Source organism: Hoplias malabaricus, chromosome X2 (assembly GCF_029633855.1).
Source record: "Hoplias malabaricus isolate fHopMal1 chromosome X2, fHopMal1.hap1, whole genome shotgun sequence".
NCBI classification, from domain to species: domain Eukaryota; kingdom Metazoa; phylum Chordata; class Actinopteri; order Characiformes; family Erythrinidae; genus Hoplias; species Hoplias malabaricus.
The window spans coordinates 27,647,276-27,668,165 of NC_089819.1; the positions used below are offsets into that span (position 1 = coordinate 27,647,276).

At 43.4% G+C, this 20,890-nt stretch overlaps 1 protein-coding gene across 1 annotated transcript in view; it reads right to left on the reverse strand.

Annotated features, from left to right (window-relative positions):
• The window catches only part of LOC136676266 (dynein axonemal heavy chain 10-like), a 133,516-nt gene that overhangs the window by 106,096 nt on the left and 6,530 nt on the right, over positions 1-20,890 (reverse strand). The window contains exons 2-12 of the mRNA XM_066653128.1: positions 13,488-13,603; positions 12,999-13,107; positions 12,786-12,901; positions 11,601-11,823; positions 11,263-11,420; positions 10,022-10,252; positions 6,650-6,840; positions 5,999-6,197; positions 5,028-5,222; positions 3,654-3,824; positions 2,618-2,794 (exon numbers count right to left, since the gene is read on the reverse strand). Of these exons, the coding sequence (XP_066509225.1) occupies positions 2,618-2,794; positions 3,654-3,824; positions 5,028-5,222; positions 5,999-6,197; positions 6,650-6,840; positions 10,022-10,252; positions 11,263-11,420; positions 11,601-11,823; positions 12,786-12,901; positions 12,999-13,107; positions 13,488-13,603 (1,886 nt within the window). The remainder of the gene's footprint in view (positions 1-2,617; positions 2,795-3,653; positions 3,825-5,027; positions 5,223-5,998; positions 6,198-6,649; positions 6,841-10,021; positions 10,253-11,262; positions 11,421-11,600; positions 11,824-12,785; positions 12,902-12,998; positions 13,108-13,487; positions 13,604-20,890) is intronic.

Sequence of the window (20,890 nt, forward strand, 5' to 3'; positions counted from 1 at the left end):
GCATTAGTGGTTGATTACATCACTAAATGTCAGATTTGTAACACTCAGAATGTAGCAAAAGCATTTAAACTAGCTCCAGGAAGGTTTCCATTGCCAGATTCTCATGGATATGAGATTCAAATGGATTACACAGATATGATTGACCCCATTAGGAGATATAGATATCTCCTGGTCGTAGTAGATAGATTCTCGGGGTGGGTAGAGGCACTCCCCACTCTGAGGGAAGATGTAAAATGAGTCTGTAAGTTTCTGATTAATTGTTGGATTTCGAACTATGAGTTTCCTAGGAAAATTTTTTATTTTTTATATTTTTTCAGATAGCGGGAGTCATTTCACGAGTAAAACACTGCAGTGGGTGGAGCAGTCGTTGGGGCTGCGCCATAGCTATGGTTGTGTGTATCATCCTGCCTCACAAGGTTAGGTGGAGAGGATGAATCAAAATTTGAAAATCAAATTAGCAAAAATCAAACTGGCCACGGGCATGAATTGGCTTGATGCCCTTCCAATTGTTTTAATTAGTGTCCGTAGTTAAGTGAACAGAAATACAGGGTTCACTCCTTTTGAATTAGGGAGGGGCATCGCTTTTCCAGGCCCCTCCAGCGCGCTTGCGTCCCCCCAGAAACTACCTCAAGCAGAGTACCGACAGCTATATGAAGAACTAAAAGCTGTTTGTAAAGATTTCTCTATACAGGTGAAGGAAAGGAGAGAAGGAGAAGAAACGGAGGAGAAGGATCCAGAAGTGACAGTCTCACCCTGGGTCCTCCTGAAGGTTATCAAGCGGAAGTGGTACGAACTTCGCTGGACAGGACCTTACCAGGTGACAGAGAGAACCAGTTGTGCAGTCCGGCTGAAGGGTAAAGGCTTATAGTGGTACCACCTCACACAGTGCAGAGCCGCACCGACATCTAACATCAAACATTAACTGAAGGAAAACAACACCTCAGAAGAGGCTGATCAAGCAGCCTCAACCAACATAGGGGCAGAATAATCCCCTGAGGCAGGGGCACGACAAGGAAAGTCTATCCTTGCCCCCAGCGCAGATCCCTACCAACGGATGAAGAATACACTTTAACACATACACATATAGGGCTCATTGTAATCTCTTAGTCCAGAGGGTGAGTGGTAGGACAGAGGTGTCCACTCCTAACAGGAGTGGTGTAATTGCCCGCTACCACCACAATCTGCCATCACGCTCTACCTAAGTCACTCGCCAAGCCGGGGGTGACCTAGGCAGACCAATTTAACATTAATTGCTTATCATTTATTTAAATGTATTGACCTGTCAGTTGGACAGGTCAAAAGGGGGAATTGTTGTGAAAAATAATTTTATTACTTTGTATTAGTGGACAAATATCATTGAATGATGATTAGTTAAAATTAGAAAGTATAATTACATATTCATTGTATGAAACCTTGTATTCATATGAATGATTAACCAGTATTTTAACCATGCATTTAAACAGTTTAGAATCTGCACACTAACTGACATGCTGACTCAGTGTTTACACCTTTCTAATTTCTTAGATCTTTAACAGATCTGCACTCAGGCTTTTAGCATAAATTACAACTGTTAGCCAAAAGGGGGAGTTGAACTTTAGGGCACCTCAGTGACCTTAAAGTCCATTACTGACCCCTCATAATCTTGGTGACAGAAAAGGAATGTGGGTAATAAAACCTACAGAGTCAGAAGGCCAGGATGAGTGTTTTGGGGTCATAGGTGCATGGGAAACCTGCACGCAGGAACCTGAGTACTGACATGTCTAATTATGCATATTAATATATGTTAATCAGCCAGAAACGCCTTGCCAGCAGGGTATTCGTCATTTGGGGTATAAAACTGTGGAGTCAGATGGGAAGGTCAGAACTTTGCGTGGAAGGGCACTAGGTTGCGTTTCTTATGTATTAGTTCTCCTGGTACCAGTATTAAAATAAATACTTTGGTTTGCTTTGAACTTCACTCGACTGGTCTTTGTAACGCTTCCGGAACGAGCACGCCTCCCTCAGGAGAGAGGGTGTATTTTGGATCTTTTGGAGATCTTCTAAATTTTAATTACTTTGGGAACGGTCCAAAAAGAACATTTAATTCTTCAACCCCGACCCCGAGCGCACAGCAGTGAGGAGCGAGGAGCAGAAGCTCTGGTTTTTAGCTGTTTTCACTCTGTTCTCTTTCTTCTCCGTTTTTACTCAGTGCTCTTATTTCTCCGCGCTCGTTGTGTCTGTTTTGCTGCGTTTAACCTCGTCTTTGTGCTCTCCCATAAACGCAGGTCCAGCGCTGTGATTGGACAGACTCAGACGAGGGGGCGGGGCCGTTCTAAAGTCTCTGCACTTGACGTCAGGCTCATTTCATCCCATGTTTTTTGACTTAGGCAGCACAAAGAAAACTGAGGTGGTCTTGTTTCACGGTGTGAGTGTTGGTGAACAATTGATTTCATCATAATGTGTCCACTTTAACGAATTTTGAGTGGCCAGAATGGCTGAGATATCTTAGCATCATTGGAAGATTGTTGATTCTATCCCTACAGCCTAACAATGTGAATAGTGGCCACTGGATCTCAGAAGATATTTCTCAGTACATATGCAGTGTATCTATCATGCTGTAATCAGACAGACAACTCACAGCTTTTCCCTGTTCACTCTCCATCATTTCAGGCAGCTCCATGAAGCGTACGATGGGGGTTTTCATGCGGTGGAAGAGGGAGCGTTCCCAGTAGATGGCTCCTGCCACCGGAGGCTGGTTTTTATACAACGGTGGGTTATCTTTGTGTTCCACAAAAATGTTGTTGATGATGTCCACCTGAAAAAAAAAATTTTAACATGTCACTAAAGAGAAACCAAATACAGGGTGGGCCATTTATATGGATACACCTTAATAAAAGGGGAATGGTTGGTGATATTAACTTCCTGTTTGTGGCACATTAGTATATGGGAGGAGGGGGGGGACTTTTCAAGATGGGTCGTGACCATGGCGGCCATTTTGAAGTCAATCATTTTGGATCCAACTTTTGTTTTTTCAATGGGAAGAGGGTCATGTGACACATCAAACTTATTGGGAATTTCACAAGAAAAACAATGGTGTGCTTTTAACGTAACTTTATTCTTTCATGAGTTATTTACAAGTTTCTGACCACTTATAAAATGTCTTCAAAGTGCTGCCCATTGTGTTGATTGTCAATGCAACCCTCTTCTCCCACACCATTGTTTTTCTTGTGAAATTCCCAATAAGTTTGATGTGTCACATGACCCTCTTCCCATTGAAAAAACAAATGTTAGATCCAAAATGGCCGACTTCAAAATGGCCGCCATGGTCACCATCCATCTTGAAATAGTGTAATTTCTATAAATTACACTATTTAAATTATATTGCAGTAGCATCTAGAAGCAAAGACGTGTACGTGTTTATCAAAGTGGGGGCTTGAAAATATTCCAATCTACAAAAGGAAAAAACGATGCTGTGGTCTATAATCTGTAGAACACACAAACACCCAAACTCAAATAACTGGCCATAACTGCCCCCTAATTGCAATGACCTACACTGTCCAGCCAAAACAAAACTGTCAGTGGTGGTCTCTCTAGCTATCGGCCTCTGTGTCTGTCACCAAGCGTGGGACTGTGTCGTGTTAATGACAGCAATGTGGGGGGTGAGTGTTAGGCACCTCTTTGCAGTACTGCACCAGGATATCGCTGAACTTCTTCATCATCTGGTTGTTGATGGTCTCTCTGGAGCAGATGTGTTTGAACTTCTGGAGCATGTCGAAGGCAGCAGAAGCTGATCTCAGGGTTTTGAAGGACTGGTCGATGAAGCTGACGGCCTCTGCCTCGATGGCCTACATCAGTGGTCAAAAGCACAAAAGAGTGTAAACCGAGCAGGTGGGAGTTCACATCATTCAGAATACATTTAGGCTACATTCATGCAGCAGGGAAAAGTGTCCCCAATCTGGTTCCGTTTTTGTTCTGCTGTTCACACTGTTTATATAATGAGAGCAATATCTGACATCAGTCTGAGGAGATCAGTCTTCTAAACTGACACATTCCATCCATCCATTATCTGTAACCGCTTATCCAGTTCAGGGTCACGGTGGGTCCAGAGCCTACCTGGAATCACTGGGTGCAAGGCGGGAACACACCCTGGAGGGGGCGCCAGTCCTTCACAGGGCGACACACACTCACACACCTACGGTCACACAATCCACCTACCACCCAGAGGAAACCCACGCAGACACAGAGTGAACACACCACACTCCTCACAGACAGTCACCCGGAGGAAACCCATGCAGACACAGAGTGAACACACCACACTCCTCACAGACAGTCACCTGGAGGAAACCCACACAGACACAGAGTGAACACACCACACTCCTCACAGACAGTCACCCGGAGGAAACCCATGCAGACACAGGGAGAACACACCACACTCCTTACAGACAGTCACCCGGAGGAAACCCACGCAGACACAGAGAGAACACACCACACTCCACACAGTCTGTGTGGGTTTCCTCCGGGTGACTGTCTGTGAGGAGTGTGGTGTGTTCTCTCTGTGTCTGCAGGTGCTCTGGTATCCTCCCACAGTCCAAAAAAAAAAAACACACATTGGTAGGTGGATTGGTGACTCCAAAGTGTCCGTAGGCGCGAGTGCGTGAGTGAATGTGTGTGTCTGTGTTGGCCTGTGAAGGACTGGCGCCCCCTCCAGGGTGTATTCCCTCCTTGCGCCCATTGATTCCAGGTAGGCTCTGGACCCACCGCGACCCTGAACTGGATAAGGGTCACAGATAATGAATGAATTAATTAATTCATATTTTTTTATGAAATGAAAACACCCTCTCCCCGGTTCGATTTCATGTCCTGCTTTGGACCAGAGTCATTCTGGATCATTCTCAGCGCAGAGAGTGACATAAAAGTCAGATAAATTCCAACCTACCGATTTTTGCTGTTCACACAAACAGCAAGTCTGTCACAAATGAAGAAACAGATCGGATTCGGGCCACTTTTACCTCCTGAGTGAACGTAGCCCAGACCAGAACGAACCCCACCTGGACGTTTTTCCTGAAGTCCTGCATGACTGTCTTCCAGTTGCTCATCTGTCGCATGCTGAAGGGGTCGAAGCTGAGCTCCTCGATGGGAACCACTAAGCTGTCCACCCAGCGCAGAACATCATCTATTCTCTTCGGGTCCCCGGTCACTGCCTTAAACTCCGGCCCAAAGATGTTATAAAATTCCTCCAAGGTCTGAGAGATCATAATAGTTAATGTTCAGGACAAAACGAACACCTTTGTTACAAGCACATGGAAGTACCTGAGTTTAACTGGTTAGACATTGGTATTCATGTTTAAAAATTGGTGGGTTACTGCATCGATTCTCCTTCTCTGGACTCTAATTGTCCCACTTTAACTGCTCATACACTGATGAAGTACTGAACTGATCTGTAGCTGACTGTAGGAAGGACAACGGAGGCATGAGAACGAGCGTGAGACTGGAAATCAGTTAAGTTCAGCTCAGAATTATTCCACTGATTACCAGTAATAGTCAGGAGGAGAAGTCTCAGAACTGAGTGATTAAGACCAATCACGATCAAGGGTGGAGTCACGAAACAACTGCATTCGGAGGGAGGAGTCTCAGACCAAACGCCTTAGTGATTGCAACCAATCACAATCAGGGGGAGAAGTCTCAGAACAAACACCTCTGTAATTAAAACAAATCAAAGCCAGGGGGAGGAGTCAGAGAACAAATACCTTAGTGATTTCGACCAATCACAATTAGACTCCTCACTTGACCGTGTTTGTTCTTCATAACAGAGGTATTTGTCATGAGACTCCTCCCCCTGATTGTTATTGGACATAATCATAGAGTCATTTGTTGTCTGACTCCTCCCCCTAACTGTGATTGGTCTTAATCACTGAGGCGTTTGTTTTTAAATTGTGATTAGGTGTTTTGTTTAAACCATCCCACCCCCTGTCCTCAGAGAGGTGTGAACAGGGCATTCTGGGATATAGAAGAAGGAAACCTGTAAGATGTTGTATATGTCTTGACAGATGGAAGCCATGTAGTCTGTCTTCTCAAAGAGCTTCTTTCGGTCAAACTCCCAGCGAGGATCCCTGCCTGCCGCTTCAATCCTGGCTCGAACGTTGAAGTAGCAGGTCCTCCACAGGTCCAGAACCTGTTTAGCATCCAGAGCTTTGGCTTTGGCCACTTCCCGCTGGTCCCTAAAGCAGCAGCAAGGGCAATCACAGGAGATTCAGAGATCACCAATACTGAAAAACTCACACTGTGTTTCACACACTCACTCAGTCTCACACACACACACACACACACACACACAAACCCAACACGCACTTTCACACACTCACTCAGTCTCACACACACACACACCTGTGGAAACTTTCACACACTGACCCAGTCACACACACACACACACACACACACACACACACACACACAAATACAACGACACACACACACACCTGTGGAAACTTTCACACACTGACCCAGTCACACACACACACACACACACACACAAAACCAAACACAAACACACACACACACACACACACACACTGGACTGCTGTACTGAGAGTACATTCCAGTAACAGGTGACAGATAGACTCACTAACTATAGAATGATGCAGAACTGTAAACTGCTCTATCGTGGACTCACCTGAAGATCACGTGAATGTTGACGACTCGAGCCACTCGCTCAGCCAACTCCCAGGCGATTCTCTCCATCAGAGGAACCATGCGCTCGTCAGTGTTGTAGTGACTGGAGATAATCCACACCATCCTCAGCCCATTCATCATCTGAGGAATAGTGTCCAACACCATGCTGAAGCTTAGCCCCGTGGCTAGGTTCTGGTGTTTAACACAAACACAGCACTGTTACAGTGGATGATAACATGGACATTAAAGTAACACTAGGTAAGATCCAGTACTTCTGCTCCTGGGCACACCATATGTTTGCAGAGTGTAATTCAGTTTTACAGAACTGTCCTGAAATTAAAGGAAGAGGGAGAGGTTTCCTACCGTCCTCCAAAAGTTACATAGTGCAATTTCTGCTGTGCTGAGCCTGGAGTAGCAACAACAGAGGTTCTATACAAAACATTTACAGCATTTAGCACACGCTCTTATCCAGAGAGACTCACAAAACCAGTTAGCATTCAGACAGAAAGTGTGTCCTCTCTAGAACAAATAGGTTAAGAGTCCAAACCCCCTCTGAGCTCAGACGCTTCTCAGAACAAGGGTCAGTGCTGATACCTTCAAAGAACAAAACGCAGTAAGCGCAGTACACAATAAAACCTCGTCCGTGCTCAAACCTAGAAGGAGAAACTAATCAGAGAAGTGCAGAAAAGTGCACAAACATGTTACACAGAGCACTTTTAGATTAGTGAGTGACAAAGGGATGGGTGTTCAGTCTGCGTGTGAAGACCGTGAGAGAGTCTGCTGTTGGAAGCCAGCGGAGGTTCGTTCCACCGTGTGGGCACCAGGACTGAGAAGAGTCTTGACGCTAGTCCTTCATGTGACTTTAGGGACTGCAAGTCGAGTCGAGCTGTACTTGAAGCTCAAAGGTTTGATATTGTCATGAGGTGGGGAGGGGTTGGTCTGTTCATGGCTAGTGTATTAACTAGTGTGACCAGACGTCCTCTTTTACCCGGACATGTCCTCTGTTTTAGACTTAAAAAAATGTCCGGGCAGAATTTTACAAACGTCATTTTTTTTTTCTAGAGTTTACATAGAACTTCGAGAAGCGTTTCATTCACAAACTAGTCCCGCCCTCCCCTACTCCGATTGGTTCGCTTGAGTGAGAAGGGGGCGTGGTGAAGTAGCCTAAAATCTTCTGTTTGGACGGTCTGAGTGTAGAGCTACCGTTATTGGTCAATAACCTTCTCTGTAAACATTTAATTGGTCAGTCTGCACGTCAGTAGTCCTTGTTTACGTCAGGCAAAGCTCATGTACCCACCCTCAGCAGCTGTGCCGAAAGGTAAATGTAAGTTCTTGGATTAATTAAAAAAGAAATTCCCATGTTTTGTGTAGCAAATAAAGGTGTAAAGGACCTTACACCTGTAATGTAATAACATAATTCTGGGAGTAGGACCAAGCCCGAACTCAGCCCTATATACAACCTGCAAATTCACGTCATTTCCGCGTCGGGCAAACTCGCTTCATTGAGTTCAGGAGACGGATCTCGACTCAACTGCTTCACTACCTCAGCTCTCTCCTCCGCGCTGGGTCATTCCCGCTGATCCCTGTATTCAGAACAGGGTTCGGCCATTATCAAGCCCACCGAGCCTCCTGTTTTAAACTCGCTCCCGCTTCCACCCCGTCTCCACCCTTTTCTCATATTCATTTATCCAACGGGGGTCCGGCTTCATACGCATTCATAAGCCGCCCTTTACTCCTCCCCAAAGACTTCTGAGTTCACCTCCCCGTTTCAGCCTCTACAGGCGTGATCTGTACGAGCAAATAGGTATATTAGGTATATTAATAGATAAGTATATTATTAGTCACTTAGCACATGGCTCTTTGTTGTTGTTCCTGTCTCTGCCCTAGTCCCGCCTTTGTTCCTCCTCCTCGTCAGTGTCTCCTTTGTAGTCCTGCCCCCTCGTTATCTGTTCCAGGTGTCCCTTGTCTGTGTTGTATATTTAAGTTGCTTTGTGTGACTCCCTCTTTGTTGGACATTCCACATTCGCGTGTCTGTCCCTGGTCTGTTTGTCTCGTCTGTTCCTCACCCTCCTCCCTTTCAAGTCGGTTTGTGTTTCTCTGGTCTGTTAGTGTTTCCTTTCCTGTGCTTTGTGTACTTTTGTGGATTCTGTCTGTAGTCTATTAGCTCTCTCTGTTCAGGTCTATCCCTGTCTGTCTAGTTCCCTCTGTTTAGGTTTAGTCTGTATCTGTCTCTTTAGTCTAGGTCTCTGTCCAAGTCTCCTGTCTAGGTCTTTCTTTGTCTAAGTGTGCTGTTGTGTCGTCCAAGTCTGTCTGTCTTTTTGTTACCTTTTGTTTAAATAAGTCTGTGTTATTAGCGTCCGCCTCCCGTCAGTCAACCCACCCCCTCCCCCCGGTCCTGACCAGAACACAGCAGCTGTCCTTCACATGTGAAAATGTCATGATGAATGAACCAAATATTGGAATAAAATCTTTTTTGCGGCGTTGAATCCTGTGAAATTTAAAAGGTTTTTTTGGGTCAAAGGAAAAAGACTGATTTATTTTTTTTTTGAGGGGGGGGCTGGTATTTGGAAAATACGTGATGAGATCAAGTGAATTGTGGCTGGGCTGTGTTCACTCCAATTACTGAACATTACAACACATCCATGGTGACTTACTGTTCTAATCAGGTTACACAGTCTGTACCGTTAGGAGTCTTGCCCAAGGACTTTTCTGGGTGTAGCATGTTGTGTTTACCCAGATGAGGGATTGAATATTTGTCTTCTGTGTTTTTACCCCACTCCAGTCGTCCATATTTGTTTAACCTCTGATTGTTTAAATTCTTTTGGTTAAACAAAGAAGTCGGACTTGACGTTAACACCAGAGGCTCGTAGGGACCGAATAAACGTGGGCTGGTTGCGTATAAAAGTGTGAACACTGGTTTTTATAATAAGGTCTAATAACCCATCCTCTAAACGGAACACACTCTTCCCAGTGGGTGAAAATAGGCTCATAAAAAGCATGTGTGTATTACAACCTGCAGAGGTGTGTGTGTGTGTTCTCTGTGGAAGATCTGTCCTTATTGACGTTTAGGGGATCAAGAGTATTTTGAGGAAGTCACCATGCCCTGAGGGGTATAAATCCCACCAGCACTGGGCTGTGAGGCAGTGGCACTGTGTTCACCTGTAGAGTGAACTAATCATCAAGAACTAATGCTCTAACGTCGGTACGTGACCTCAGTAATGCTTCTGAGGCTGAATATGATCAAATTCTAACAGAAATGTTCCACTAATGTAGCATTAAACATTCCTTGGAGAACCGGGAGTGCTTCGGCAGCGATGAGGAATAAACTTGTGTGCCCATGGCTATGAGACATGAAAGAGAATCTCCCTCTGACCTTAAAGTGTCTCTCCAAGGTGCTCAGGAAGCGCACGTTATCCACTGCCTCCACTTGATATTTGGTCAGTTCTGTAACGATCAGGTCCAGGTTCTGAACAGTGACAGGGTCAGCGCAGGTCATCACTTCCAGGATCTTCTTCACCACAGGAAGCTTTAGCTGTTCGCTCAGAGCACTCAGAACGGCCGCACGTTCGCGCCAAAAGTCTATCTCCGCCATCGGACCAGGGGCCTGGGAAATGAGACATATCATCACTCATCAATTTGGTCACAGGAGGGACCACTGAGTTGCTTGAGCTTACACACCCAACCACCCCAGCCTCGGTCTCTGAGGAACTCCTGAGACTCCAAAATGTTGGAACCTCTGGTGAGGGAGAGCTCCAACCTGGAGGAACAGGGTGGCCTTGCCCTTAAACGAGGTAATGTCTCGCACCTTGCGGAGCCATCAACTCCCCAGAGGTGGGACACAAACCAAGTTTGTTCTGCATTGGGAACAAATCACAGACTGAAGAAAATCTTGTTATCTTTAAAAATATATATATTTTACAGAAATTAAAAACACAATCGGCTCAGTAGGTGGCGCTGAAGGTAGTGTCTCTGTCACACAACTCCTCCTACGCTCCAAAAACCCAGGTTGGTAGGTGGATTGGCAACTCACAAGTGTCCGTAGGTGTGTGTGTGTGAGTGTGTGTTGCCCTGTGAAGGACTGGCGCCCCCTCCAGGGTGTGGTCTTGCCCTGTGTCCAGTGATTGTGGGTAGGCTCCGGACCCACCCCCGCCTATCACTTTTTGGTCCAAACCCCACAGCAGTGTTCTCCCCCTGTGTAAACAGCCCTGTTCAGAACGCCCGCTTTCAGCACCTGTTCCTTTAAATGATAATGAGCCGCTCGCTGTTCACCCCGACCCCGAGCGCACAGCAGTGAGGAGCGAGGAGCAGAAGCTCTGGTTTTTAGCCGTTTTCACTCTGTTCTCTTTCTTCTCCGTTTTTACTCAGTGCTCTTATTTCTCCGCGCTCGTTGTGTCTGTTTTGCTGAGTTTAACCTCGTCTTTGTGCTCTCACATAAACACGTGTCCAGCGCTGTGATTGGACAGACTCAGACGAGGGGGCGGGGCCATTCTAAAGTCTCTGCATTTGGCATTAGAGGTGGAGCAGAATCAGAACACTTCATAATGAAGCTTCGCATACAAAACAGTCTTTATTTTTTATTGATCTACATTGGTTTTAATCACTCTCAGTACACACCTGTGGTTTCTTCTTCTGCTGCTCCTCGATGACGATGGTGATTTGTGTCTGCCAGTTCATCACACACTGCTCCAACTCTTCCAAGGCCTCCTGATTGGCCAGTAGTGTGTCCATATCCTGTTCCAGGTCCAGTTCTGGGATATGTAGTTTAATCTCACCTACAGAAGGATTTGAGGGTTAATATGATTGCACACAAGCTTTAGAACCATATAAGGATCACCTGCATTAAAGGAGCACTAGGCAATTTCATCAGAATGCTTTCAGAGGTGTTTGTTAACGATGCATATAGACGGCGCCAGTGAGTGAAGTATTTTTTATTTGATGATATTTAAACCCACCCTCCAGCTGCTGCAGGGTCTGGTCTATGTGGCTCAGGAACTTGTGAGTGCTGTTGAGGAGTTCGTCTCGGATGTTGATCAGTACTCGAGACCCTTGTGGTAGCTGTTGTCCTGAACCTTTCATCTCAGGGGTCTCCTCTCCATTCTCAGAACCTGGCGCCTCCTGCTGGTAGCTGCTGTCGGTCAGTCTCAGCTGGTTGACTGACAGCAGGGGGATATACACCTGCACCAAAGAACAGGAACAGAGGAGGGGGAACAGTTCAGTGACTAAGATTCAGGTCTTTTTTTAAAGGCACCGTATATGGTTTTGGAGAGCTACTGTTCTCACAGTACAGCACACTCTCCTCTCAAATTTGTGTTCAGTCAGAATCTTGCTTTTTGCTTTTTATTCGCATCTTTTAAAGAGGTACAGCAGAAGATCATTTAAAACTTGAGCTATTTTGTAGCACTCTAGGTTTGGACTAAAAACTTGTTTCCCATTTACTGAGCCAGGGCTGTGTACAAACACCGTAACTTTTTACAGCACCGAACAGAGAGCTAGCAAACACTCACTGAATTTTATAAAAATCATCACATTTAACATCACATCTACATTCTTTCTCTGACACTGTGGTGGTGGTGTGTTAGTGTGTGTTGTGCTGGTGTAGAGTGGATCAGACACAGCAGTGCTGCTGGAGTTTTTAAACCCTGTGTCCACTCTCTGTCCACTCTGTGAGACACTCCTCCCTCGTTGGTCCACCTTGTAGATGTAGAGTCAGAGACAGTAGCTCATCTGTCGCTGCACAGTGTGTGTCGCTCGTCCTCTAGTCCTTCATCAGTGACACAGGACGCTGTCGGCTGGATGTTTTTGGTCGGTGGACTGTTCTCAGTCCAGACACTGAGGGGTTTAAAAACTCCAGCAGCACTGCTGTGTCTGATCCACTCTACACCAGCACAACACACACTAACACACCACCACCACGTCAGTGTCACTGCTGTGTCTGATCCACTCGTGCAGCGGTGAGAATGAAAATAAGAGGTTTCTCCTCCTCCTGTGAAGGTTTGGAGATACGACTGAGACTCCCTACACCAAGTGAGTTGACTGTTTCCTACAGAACTTCTTTTTCCTTAAAATCAAAAAAAGATTCAGCAGTTTCTGAGAATGTGTCTCTTTCAGTGTTTTATTGAGTGAATTTGGTGCCTCACATGTTTGAGAAGGTTCCTGAACATCAGTAGGGTTTCACCGTTGATCACCCCCCACTCCAGCACCTTGGGCATCAGGTCGTTGGCCTCGTTGATGTCCACAGGTTCAGCAATAGTCTCTGGGTAAAGGAATAGGAGTTACATAGATATTATTATGACTACGAGTGCATATATCTTTAATAAGCCCAATAAATACACACTGACTTTAATACCCACCCTTGGTGTTCCTCAGGAAGTAGAGGACGTTGGACTTTTTGAACTTGTCTGGGAGGAATTTCACTGCTACATGCAGCTCCACGTGGTACACAATTTTAACCTCTATGCTCTACCAAGAGAACAGAAAACAAGAAATAAAGAAACTGACTGAGACAAATCCCATTCACCCAGTCACCCACTCACCTATAGACAGTTTCACACACTCACCCAGTCACTCACACTCTCACCCATTCTCACTCTCACCCAGTCACTCACACACTCACCCATTCTCACTCTCACTCAGTCACTCACACACTCACCCAGTCACTCACACACTCACCCAGTCACTCACACACTCACCCAGTCACTCACACCTGTGGACAGTTTCACACTCACCCAGTCACTCACAAACAGACAGTTTCACACTCACTTTGATCTAATAAACAGGTGTTCACAGCCTCTCTGATACTAAACACAAAAAACACCTCAGTGAGGTTAGAGCTACATTACAGTGGAAGGAAGCATATCCATGCTCAGGTCGTCCAGGTTTCCCTCAGCTGCAGACTCCACACGGTGCAGAGACTCCATCCTGCTTCCTCCAGAGGACCTTGGCGCGGTCCTGTTTTCTGTGCAGAGAGAGGAGGAGCAATAATAAACAACAAGTTAAGGGCAGACTACAGGTGAGAGCTCTCTACCTGCACTCCTTCATGGTGTGTTGTGATTAATGTGCTCCGAGGTGGCACAGAGGGAACGATGCTCCTGGGAAGTGTCCACTGCTTTACCACATCTCTGCTGCATTTATTAAACACTCAGTGCAACTTCAGCTCAGTGAGCACATGGATCAGAACCTAACAGGGTGCATGAAGCCAATCAAGAGAGAGCAGACCTCGCCTCGTCATTTTCCAGAGCCAAGGTCCGGAACATGATTCATAACCTGAATATGATCAGTGCCCAATCCTGTAGCCTCATAGTTTTAGCGTCATTTTACGTCACTAACAACTGAACGTCAAATCACTTTACACTTTCAATTACATTTCAATATACAACAAGATTTATTAATAATTAATAATCAAGAAAAATGTACAAATAAAACAATGATTTGGTTAAAAACGCATATTTTAAATAAAGTCCCTAATGACTTTTGTAGTTGCAGTTGACTTTACTGCTTTTCCATTAGCAGCGATCTGATTGGCTCTTACTGCTGGAGGGCGGGACTTTATCCGTAAACAGAATCCATGTTCAGAGTTAAGAATTTCAGCCCGTAATCGTTCCTTTATTATTAAAGTCTCTGGTTTTAACTCGCACCGCACCGTCGTCCCGAAAGTGTCCTAAAGAGCTTTGATCTCGTCCCTCGGGCTGTTTTTACTGGCCCCAGGACAGCGGCGTCTGGACCCCGCCCTGTGTGTGTCACTCAGTGGAGTCACAGCGCTCGTCATAATGCACAGATCTGATTGGCTGAGGAGCCTCACGTGTGATATGCAGAAACACATGTGATTGGTCTGTGAGTTTCCTGGAGCGCTGAACCTGCACCGTAACGACTAGAAGAGTGAGGTATATTTATCAGACGGCCCCCTGCATTCGAACTCCCGCTTAAAAGCCGGCAAATAGAAGGTGAGATTTTCACAAATTTGAGCGGTGGTTGGGTGTTTGGGCTGTCTGATGCAGAAAAGGTTGCACTCATAAATAGACTCAATAGTGTATGTAGTGTTGTGTTGGAAATGGTGTTGGATAAAAATTCTCCGTTCTAAAATTTTAACTATAGTCATTGTAATAGGGAAATAAAAGGGAATAATGAAGAAACAGTAAAAAGGAAATGTTGAAGTATAAGTGTAGAATAGCTTAATTAGTAACGATAAGGTGAGCTGATGATGACATGCACGTTTGGGTAAACAGGGCCCTATTTTTGCTAGAAACTGTAAGACATGAATCACAGTCATTGCGTGAAAGTAAGCTTTGTGTATTTTGGAATTGAATTATATTGAAATAGTGAGAAGCCCTGGGCCCAGGGGCATTTGGTTAAAATTTATTTAAGGTCTAAAGGTTTTAAGGATAACGAAAAGGAATAAAAGAGACAATAAGAGAGTTAAATAAAGAAAGGAAGCCGCTGATTCGGATAAGCCCTCGTGGAGGCGGGATTAGCCTTAGGTGATTTTTTGGGTCAGTTTGATGAGAAACTGGAGGTGTGATGCAGAGATTTAATTAGGGGTGCCCACTCGAAACACTGTTGACGAACACTGTATTGATGCTGCCTCTTTTTGAATTATTACACCTCATAAGGTAGCATAAATTAAAAATAAGGAATAAGAAATAAGGAAATAAGGTAAGGGCAGCAATAAAAAGCATGCTGTTAGTGTGTGAATGGGTCGACTATGAGAAATTGTGTTGAAAATGATGAGTGTGTGTAAGCGCTGTTTGGAGGATGTTGGAGTATGTGTGTGTGCCTAGTGAGTTAAGAAAAAAGGAGTGTCTTGCTGTGCATGTGTGTGTGTCAGCTGAAAGAATTTTTTTGGGAGAAAAAAGAGAAAAGGGGGAGTGATCAACCCCCATATTGAGTGTGTGAGGGGGAGAACTGGTTTCTCCCTTGCGCTGTAAAAAAGCCATGAATTTTCTGTGGGAAAGGACACCTCTGCCTAGAGAGTGTCAGAGAGAAAGAGTGTTTAAAAAAAAAAAAAAAGGGGAAATGTGATAAAGAATGAGAGATTTAGAAATTAATAGGGAAAGAAATTTGTAATGGTAAAAATTATGAGCTTCGTTCAAGGACAGTTATTTAAATGAATATGAACCTCAATAAAATGAGGGGTTTGTTTATTTATGACAATGAGCCTGAACAGAAGACGTTTTTAAAGTAAAAAAATATAAAGTAAAAATAAATTAGCTTTCTGGGAGACAGTAAATTAAAGAAAACAGTAGAAAATGAGCTCCAGAGAGACGTTTTTATGAGCTTTCTTGGAGACTATACATTAAGAAAATATAGACAATGAGCTCCAGAAAGACGTTTTTAGATGCTGAGAATAGGAGAAAGGAGAGCAAGGTGTAAAGCTGAGTAATTAAAAGGGTACATTGGGGAAACTGTAAGGTTTAATCATGGGAACTAAAGGGAAAATTGTTATTGGGGAAAGGAGAAAATTTTTGAAATCTCCATATGATGGCTTTTATTGGGAGAAAAAAAAGGGATCATGGGTCTGGCTCCTCTCATTTTATTGAATTTTTGAAATCTTATGCTTTGCAAGGGGGGTCTCTTTCTGCAAGTGTGTAAGGCCTAAAGTTCACTCTTGAAAAAGAGAGAAATGGCAGGACTTTGATTTGTGACGTACTGATAAAAGCCACGTTGATTTGATTTAAATAGAAGCTAATAGTTATTGGGCAAATTAGAAAATATTGATGTATAGTGCTGTGCAGGGGTTTGAAGCTCCTGATAATGGGTGTGGTGCTTGTGTTGTGCTTATGATCTAAAATAAAAGGGAATAGAGGATTAATTTAACATAGTGGGTGAGAGTGAATTGGTGGAGCAGTAATTTGTTTGTGTTCTCTTTGAATGCAATAGTTTGATGAAATTGATATACATTGAATGGGGTAATTGTTTTAGGCCAGTGGAACTGAGGAATGGCCTTATATGGAGAGAGATGCTACAAGATGGAAATAAAGTGTGTTGGAATGGTGTTATTTCAGTTGCTCAGAAAAAGGGGTTGAATTTTATAGTCTATGGTGTTGAGATCTCTGTGAAGTACTGTTACTTTATATGAGAAAAATAATAATTTTTAGCTGCCAACTGATAAATGAAAAATACTGCCGATGTGTGAATATTGGATAACTCTGAGTATTTGGCATTGGTGCTTTCTGGGGTTTAAACATTCCACTGCGATGTTTATATGTGAAGATTACAACATAGTACATTAATCTTATCTTAATATATACATCTTAGGAACCAAGATGCAGGGTTGGAAATTTACTATCATGTGGTCATAGAATAGTATGTGAAATGTTTATGTTAAACTGGTTAAGCCGAACCAGATGTTAAAGGAAGCTGCATTAAGGATGAACATATTGCCATCAATCACTTTAGACCCTTTTTAGGGGGGGTTGAGATTAAGGTCGTTTAGGCTTCAAGCCAATGAAGAGATTTGTTGGAGGTGTTTACAATATTGAATGAAGGGTAAAAATGTTATGAATGAACTAAATGTTGGTAAATAAAATACAAATAAGCATATTGAATGTTTAATTACTAAGAAGTAAGCTGAATGTATTAAATTTATATTTGTCTTTTTATCCTGTGGGGTGTGTGTGTGTGTGTGTGAATTCTCTCATCTGTGAGGAGACGGTGAGAAGAGGACCAGGAGGAAAAAAGGGGGGTCAAATTTGCCCATAGCAGAGCAGACTGCACAAAGGCCAGTCATTTTATCCACAAACTTCTTTCACAAACACCTGCATTGATACATTTAGATTAAATCATTAATAGGTCTCATTATTAAAAAGTAATAATTGGAAATTCATTGATTTGTTTATCTATTTGCATTTAGTCCATTATTGGTGCTATAGTACATGACATAGACTTCTTCAAAGAAAGCTTGGCAACAGGTTGTTCATTTTTAAGATAATAATTAGATTATAAAGAATTAACAACGAGGTTTATGAAAAAAAATTATTATTTGAAAAGGGATTTTTGATTTAAGCTTTGCTATAAGTGTATGGGGTTGCAAATATTTAGTGGTAATCATATTTAGAAGTGCTTGTTGAGTCTTATATAAGTTTGTATATTCTTTAATTACAAGGTAGTTATTGAATGTTTAATAAATCTAGGTTTATGGTGCACTTAGTAGTTATATTACTTAGTAAAGGGGATTTAGTGGTGTGAATTGTATTGCATATTAAGGTTTGATTTCTCTGAAGTTGGCAAATTCAATTGGGGATTAATTTTTATTGATTGTGGTAATATAGTGGCGTATAAACAGAGGAAAAAAAAGGGAGAGAAATAATTAATAAGTGTAAGTTGGGAACATATTTAGTCATTATTATGCCAAAAATGGGTACTAATGTTTCAAAAGGGGTTACTCCTGTTGATATAGTTAAGAAAAATCCTTTAATAAAAGGCATAGCAAGAATATCAGAAAAATTTTATAAGCGATGGCCTGACATAGACCAACCATGGCCGGTAGAGGGGACACTTAACCCAGATGTAATTAAAACAATAGAGGTACTTGTATCAACATATAAAGCAGGACAGAAGAAAGGGCGTAAAGGAGAAAAGCGAAAGGAAAAAAAAAAGAGCTTGGCATTCTCCAGTTATTTGAACAAGAGAGTCAGAAACTGATGAAGGCAGCGAAGGACAAGAGGGAGAAAAGTGTAGATGCGATTAACCAACTTACGAAGAAAACCGAAAGACAGACGGCCGAAGTTAATGTGTCTTTTTCACATGTGGACTCAGTTAAGACACCACCACCTTATGAGAAGGAAGTGAAAAGTGAAAAAGCCTATCTTCAGCTTCCAGTGATTAGTCAAGGAGGAAATTATCACATTGAAGACGAAGATGAATGCATCATTGAAACAGGACAAGCAGAGACAACGATAAAACTGTATCCGAGTTCCAAAAGCAAGAAGAAAATTCGACGTCTGCAGACTAGAGGTGAACTGAGAATGAGAAGGAGGACCATTGGAGATGAGGATCTGAGTGACCAGGAGGAGGCCATGGGTGGATATGATCCAGCCATCAGACGAATGCTAGCTAAAGCAGAAAAAAGAGGAGATGTGGGTAGGAGGAAAGAGGACTCAAGAGATGGAAGTTCTGATGAAACAGAGAATGAAGAAAGTGATGATGGATGGAAGAGTAAGGGATCTTTCTCTGAAAGAGGATTCTTTCCTGCAACATCCAGCACGAGAGGAGAAGACAGACGAAGAGCTTTGAGAGAAGTAGAAAAAAGTATAGACCAATGTTTATTGAACTTAGATAATGCTTCTAGCTCACTGGAGACACAACTGAAAGAGTTGCAGACATATGAGGAGGATCTGAAAAATGAAGACACTAAAAAATCTGAAAGACAATACACATTGCGTCCAAAGAAAGGGAAATCACTTGAAAAGATGTGTCCAGTGATAGTCCGTGGACAGAATTTGGAATACAAGCCTTGGCAAAATACAGATATGTCAGATATCATGGAAAAGTTGCCTACTTTGCAAGAAGGAGCACATCCTTGGATTTCAAAATTGGAAGAGCTTCTGGTGGGAACGCAGCCAGCAATAGGTGACATAAAGAGACTTTTAGCAAATCTCCTGGGAGTTCCAGCCATGGAAGAAATTCTACAGAAAGCGGGCCTAGAACGATATGTAAGAACTGCTGTTAATGATCCAGAGCTGTTTGCTGCAATCAGAGGTCGAATGTGGAGAGCATTGAAAGATTAATTTCCAACCAATGTGCATCCTGACTATATCCTGATTGAGCCTTTGGGAGAAGATGAGAACCCGAGAGCCTATGTGTCAAGAGTCCATCAGGTATGGAGAAATGTCACAGGAAATGATCCAGATTTAAATCAGATGGAGCAGTCAATTTGCGAGCCAAATTACAGAAGGGACTACCCTTACCAGTGGGTGTCGGAAGCATGGCAAAGAGTGTCTATACAGATCATATAGCCCATCAAGTGGAGCTATATAGAAAGAAGGAACATGATCAGAAAATACAGGATGAAGAGACCCTCAGAAAGCTGAACCAAATACAATTGGTGGACAACAAGAAAAAAGAAAAGAAACAAGCTGTAGTCATACAAAGTCAGCCTCCTAATCAGCCAGGACCGCATCTGGATCAGACTCAACCTCAAGTGAGCCAGTCAGCATCAGTTGCTCCAGTGACTCCCTGGCCACAGCCAGTGTTTGGTCAGGTGCAGACATGGAGAGGAAGAAGTCAAGGAAATCTAGGAAGAGGAAGACCAGGAAGATTCAGTCTGAACTTTCAGCAGCCTCCTGAAGTGTGCTATAATTGTGGACAGTTTGGTCATTTTGCTCGTGAATGCAACCGGCCAGGAGGAAACTTCAGGGGATACTTTAGAGGAGGATTCAGAGGACAACCAAGGTCAATCAAGGGACCTGTGAACCCTTATAGGGGCCCGGAACCAGGATTCTAGGGATGCCCAGAGAACTCGTGTGGGAGGTGTCAGCTGGTAGCAATAGGGCCGGAGAGAGATCCAACAATAGAGGTGAAAATAAATAATCGACCATTGACAATGATGGCAGATAGTGGAGCTGCTTTCACCTGTATTCGGCCTGAAGATGCTATACACCTCCCCAAGTCTGGTCAGATGATTCGGACAATCGGGTTTGAGGGAGTAAAACAGCTGATTCCTCTCACAGAACCAATTGAGCTCTGCTATAAACATCTGATGACTACAATACCCATCCTGGTATCAGAACATACACCTATTGCACTTTTGGGAAGAGATGCTTTGTGCAGACTGAACTGTACAATAAAATGCACACCAGACGGCTGCCTGGTAGAAGTGCCGAGTGAAATGATTGATCAACTGATGATGAAAACAGAGACTGAAGCTTCTTCAGTATTTTGGATTGGAAATCTTAGCAAAGAATTCTTGGAACCAGCCAAGATGTGGGAGAAGTTTATTGTAGCAAACATGCCTGATGCAAAGTCTCCAGAGTATCCATTTCATTGTACACTGAAATACTTTAAGGATGCTGAACAATCAGATAGAGAACAATGGCTGAGTCATCAACCAAAGCAAGTTGAATTACGTTCATGTTGCATAATTTTGGGACCACAAGGAGCTGCTATGAAGATAGACAAAAATGATTACTTGCGTAAAGAGTTTGAGATGGGAAAAAGTGTACCACATGTGACTTTGCTGGTGTCTGAAGATTGTGAGCAGAAACAAATAGGTGAAATGATGGCAGAAGCAGAAGAAGTTGTCTTTAAA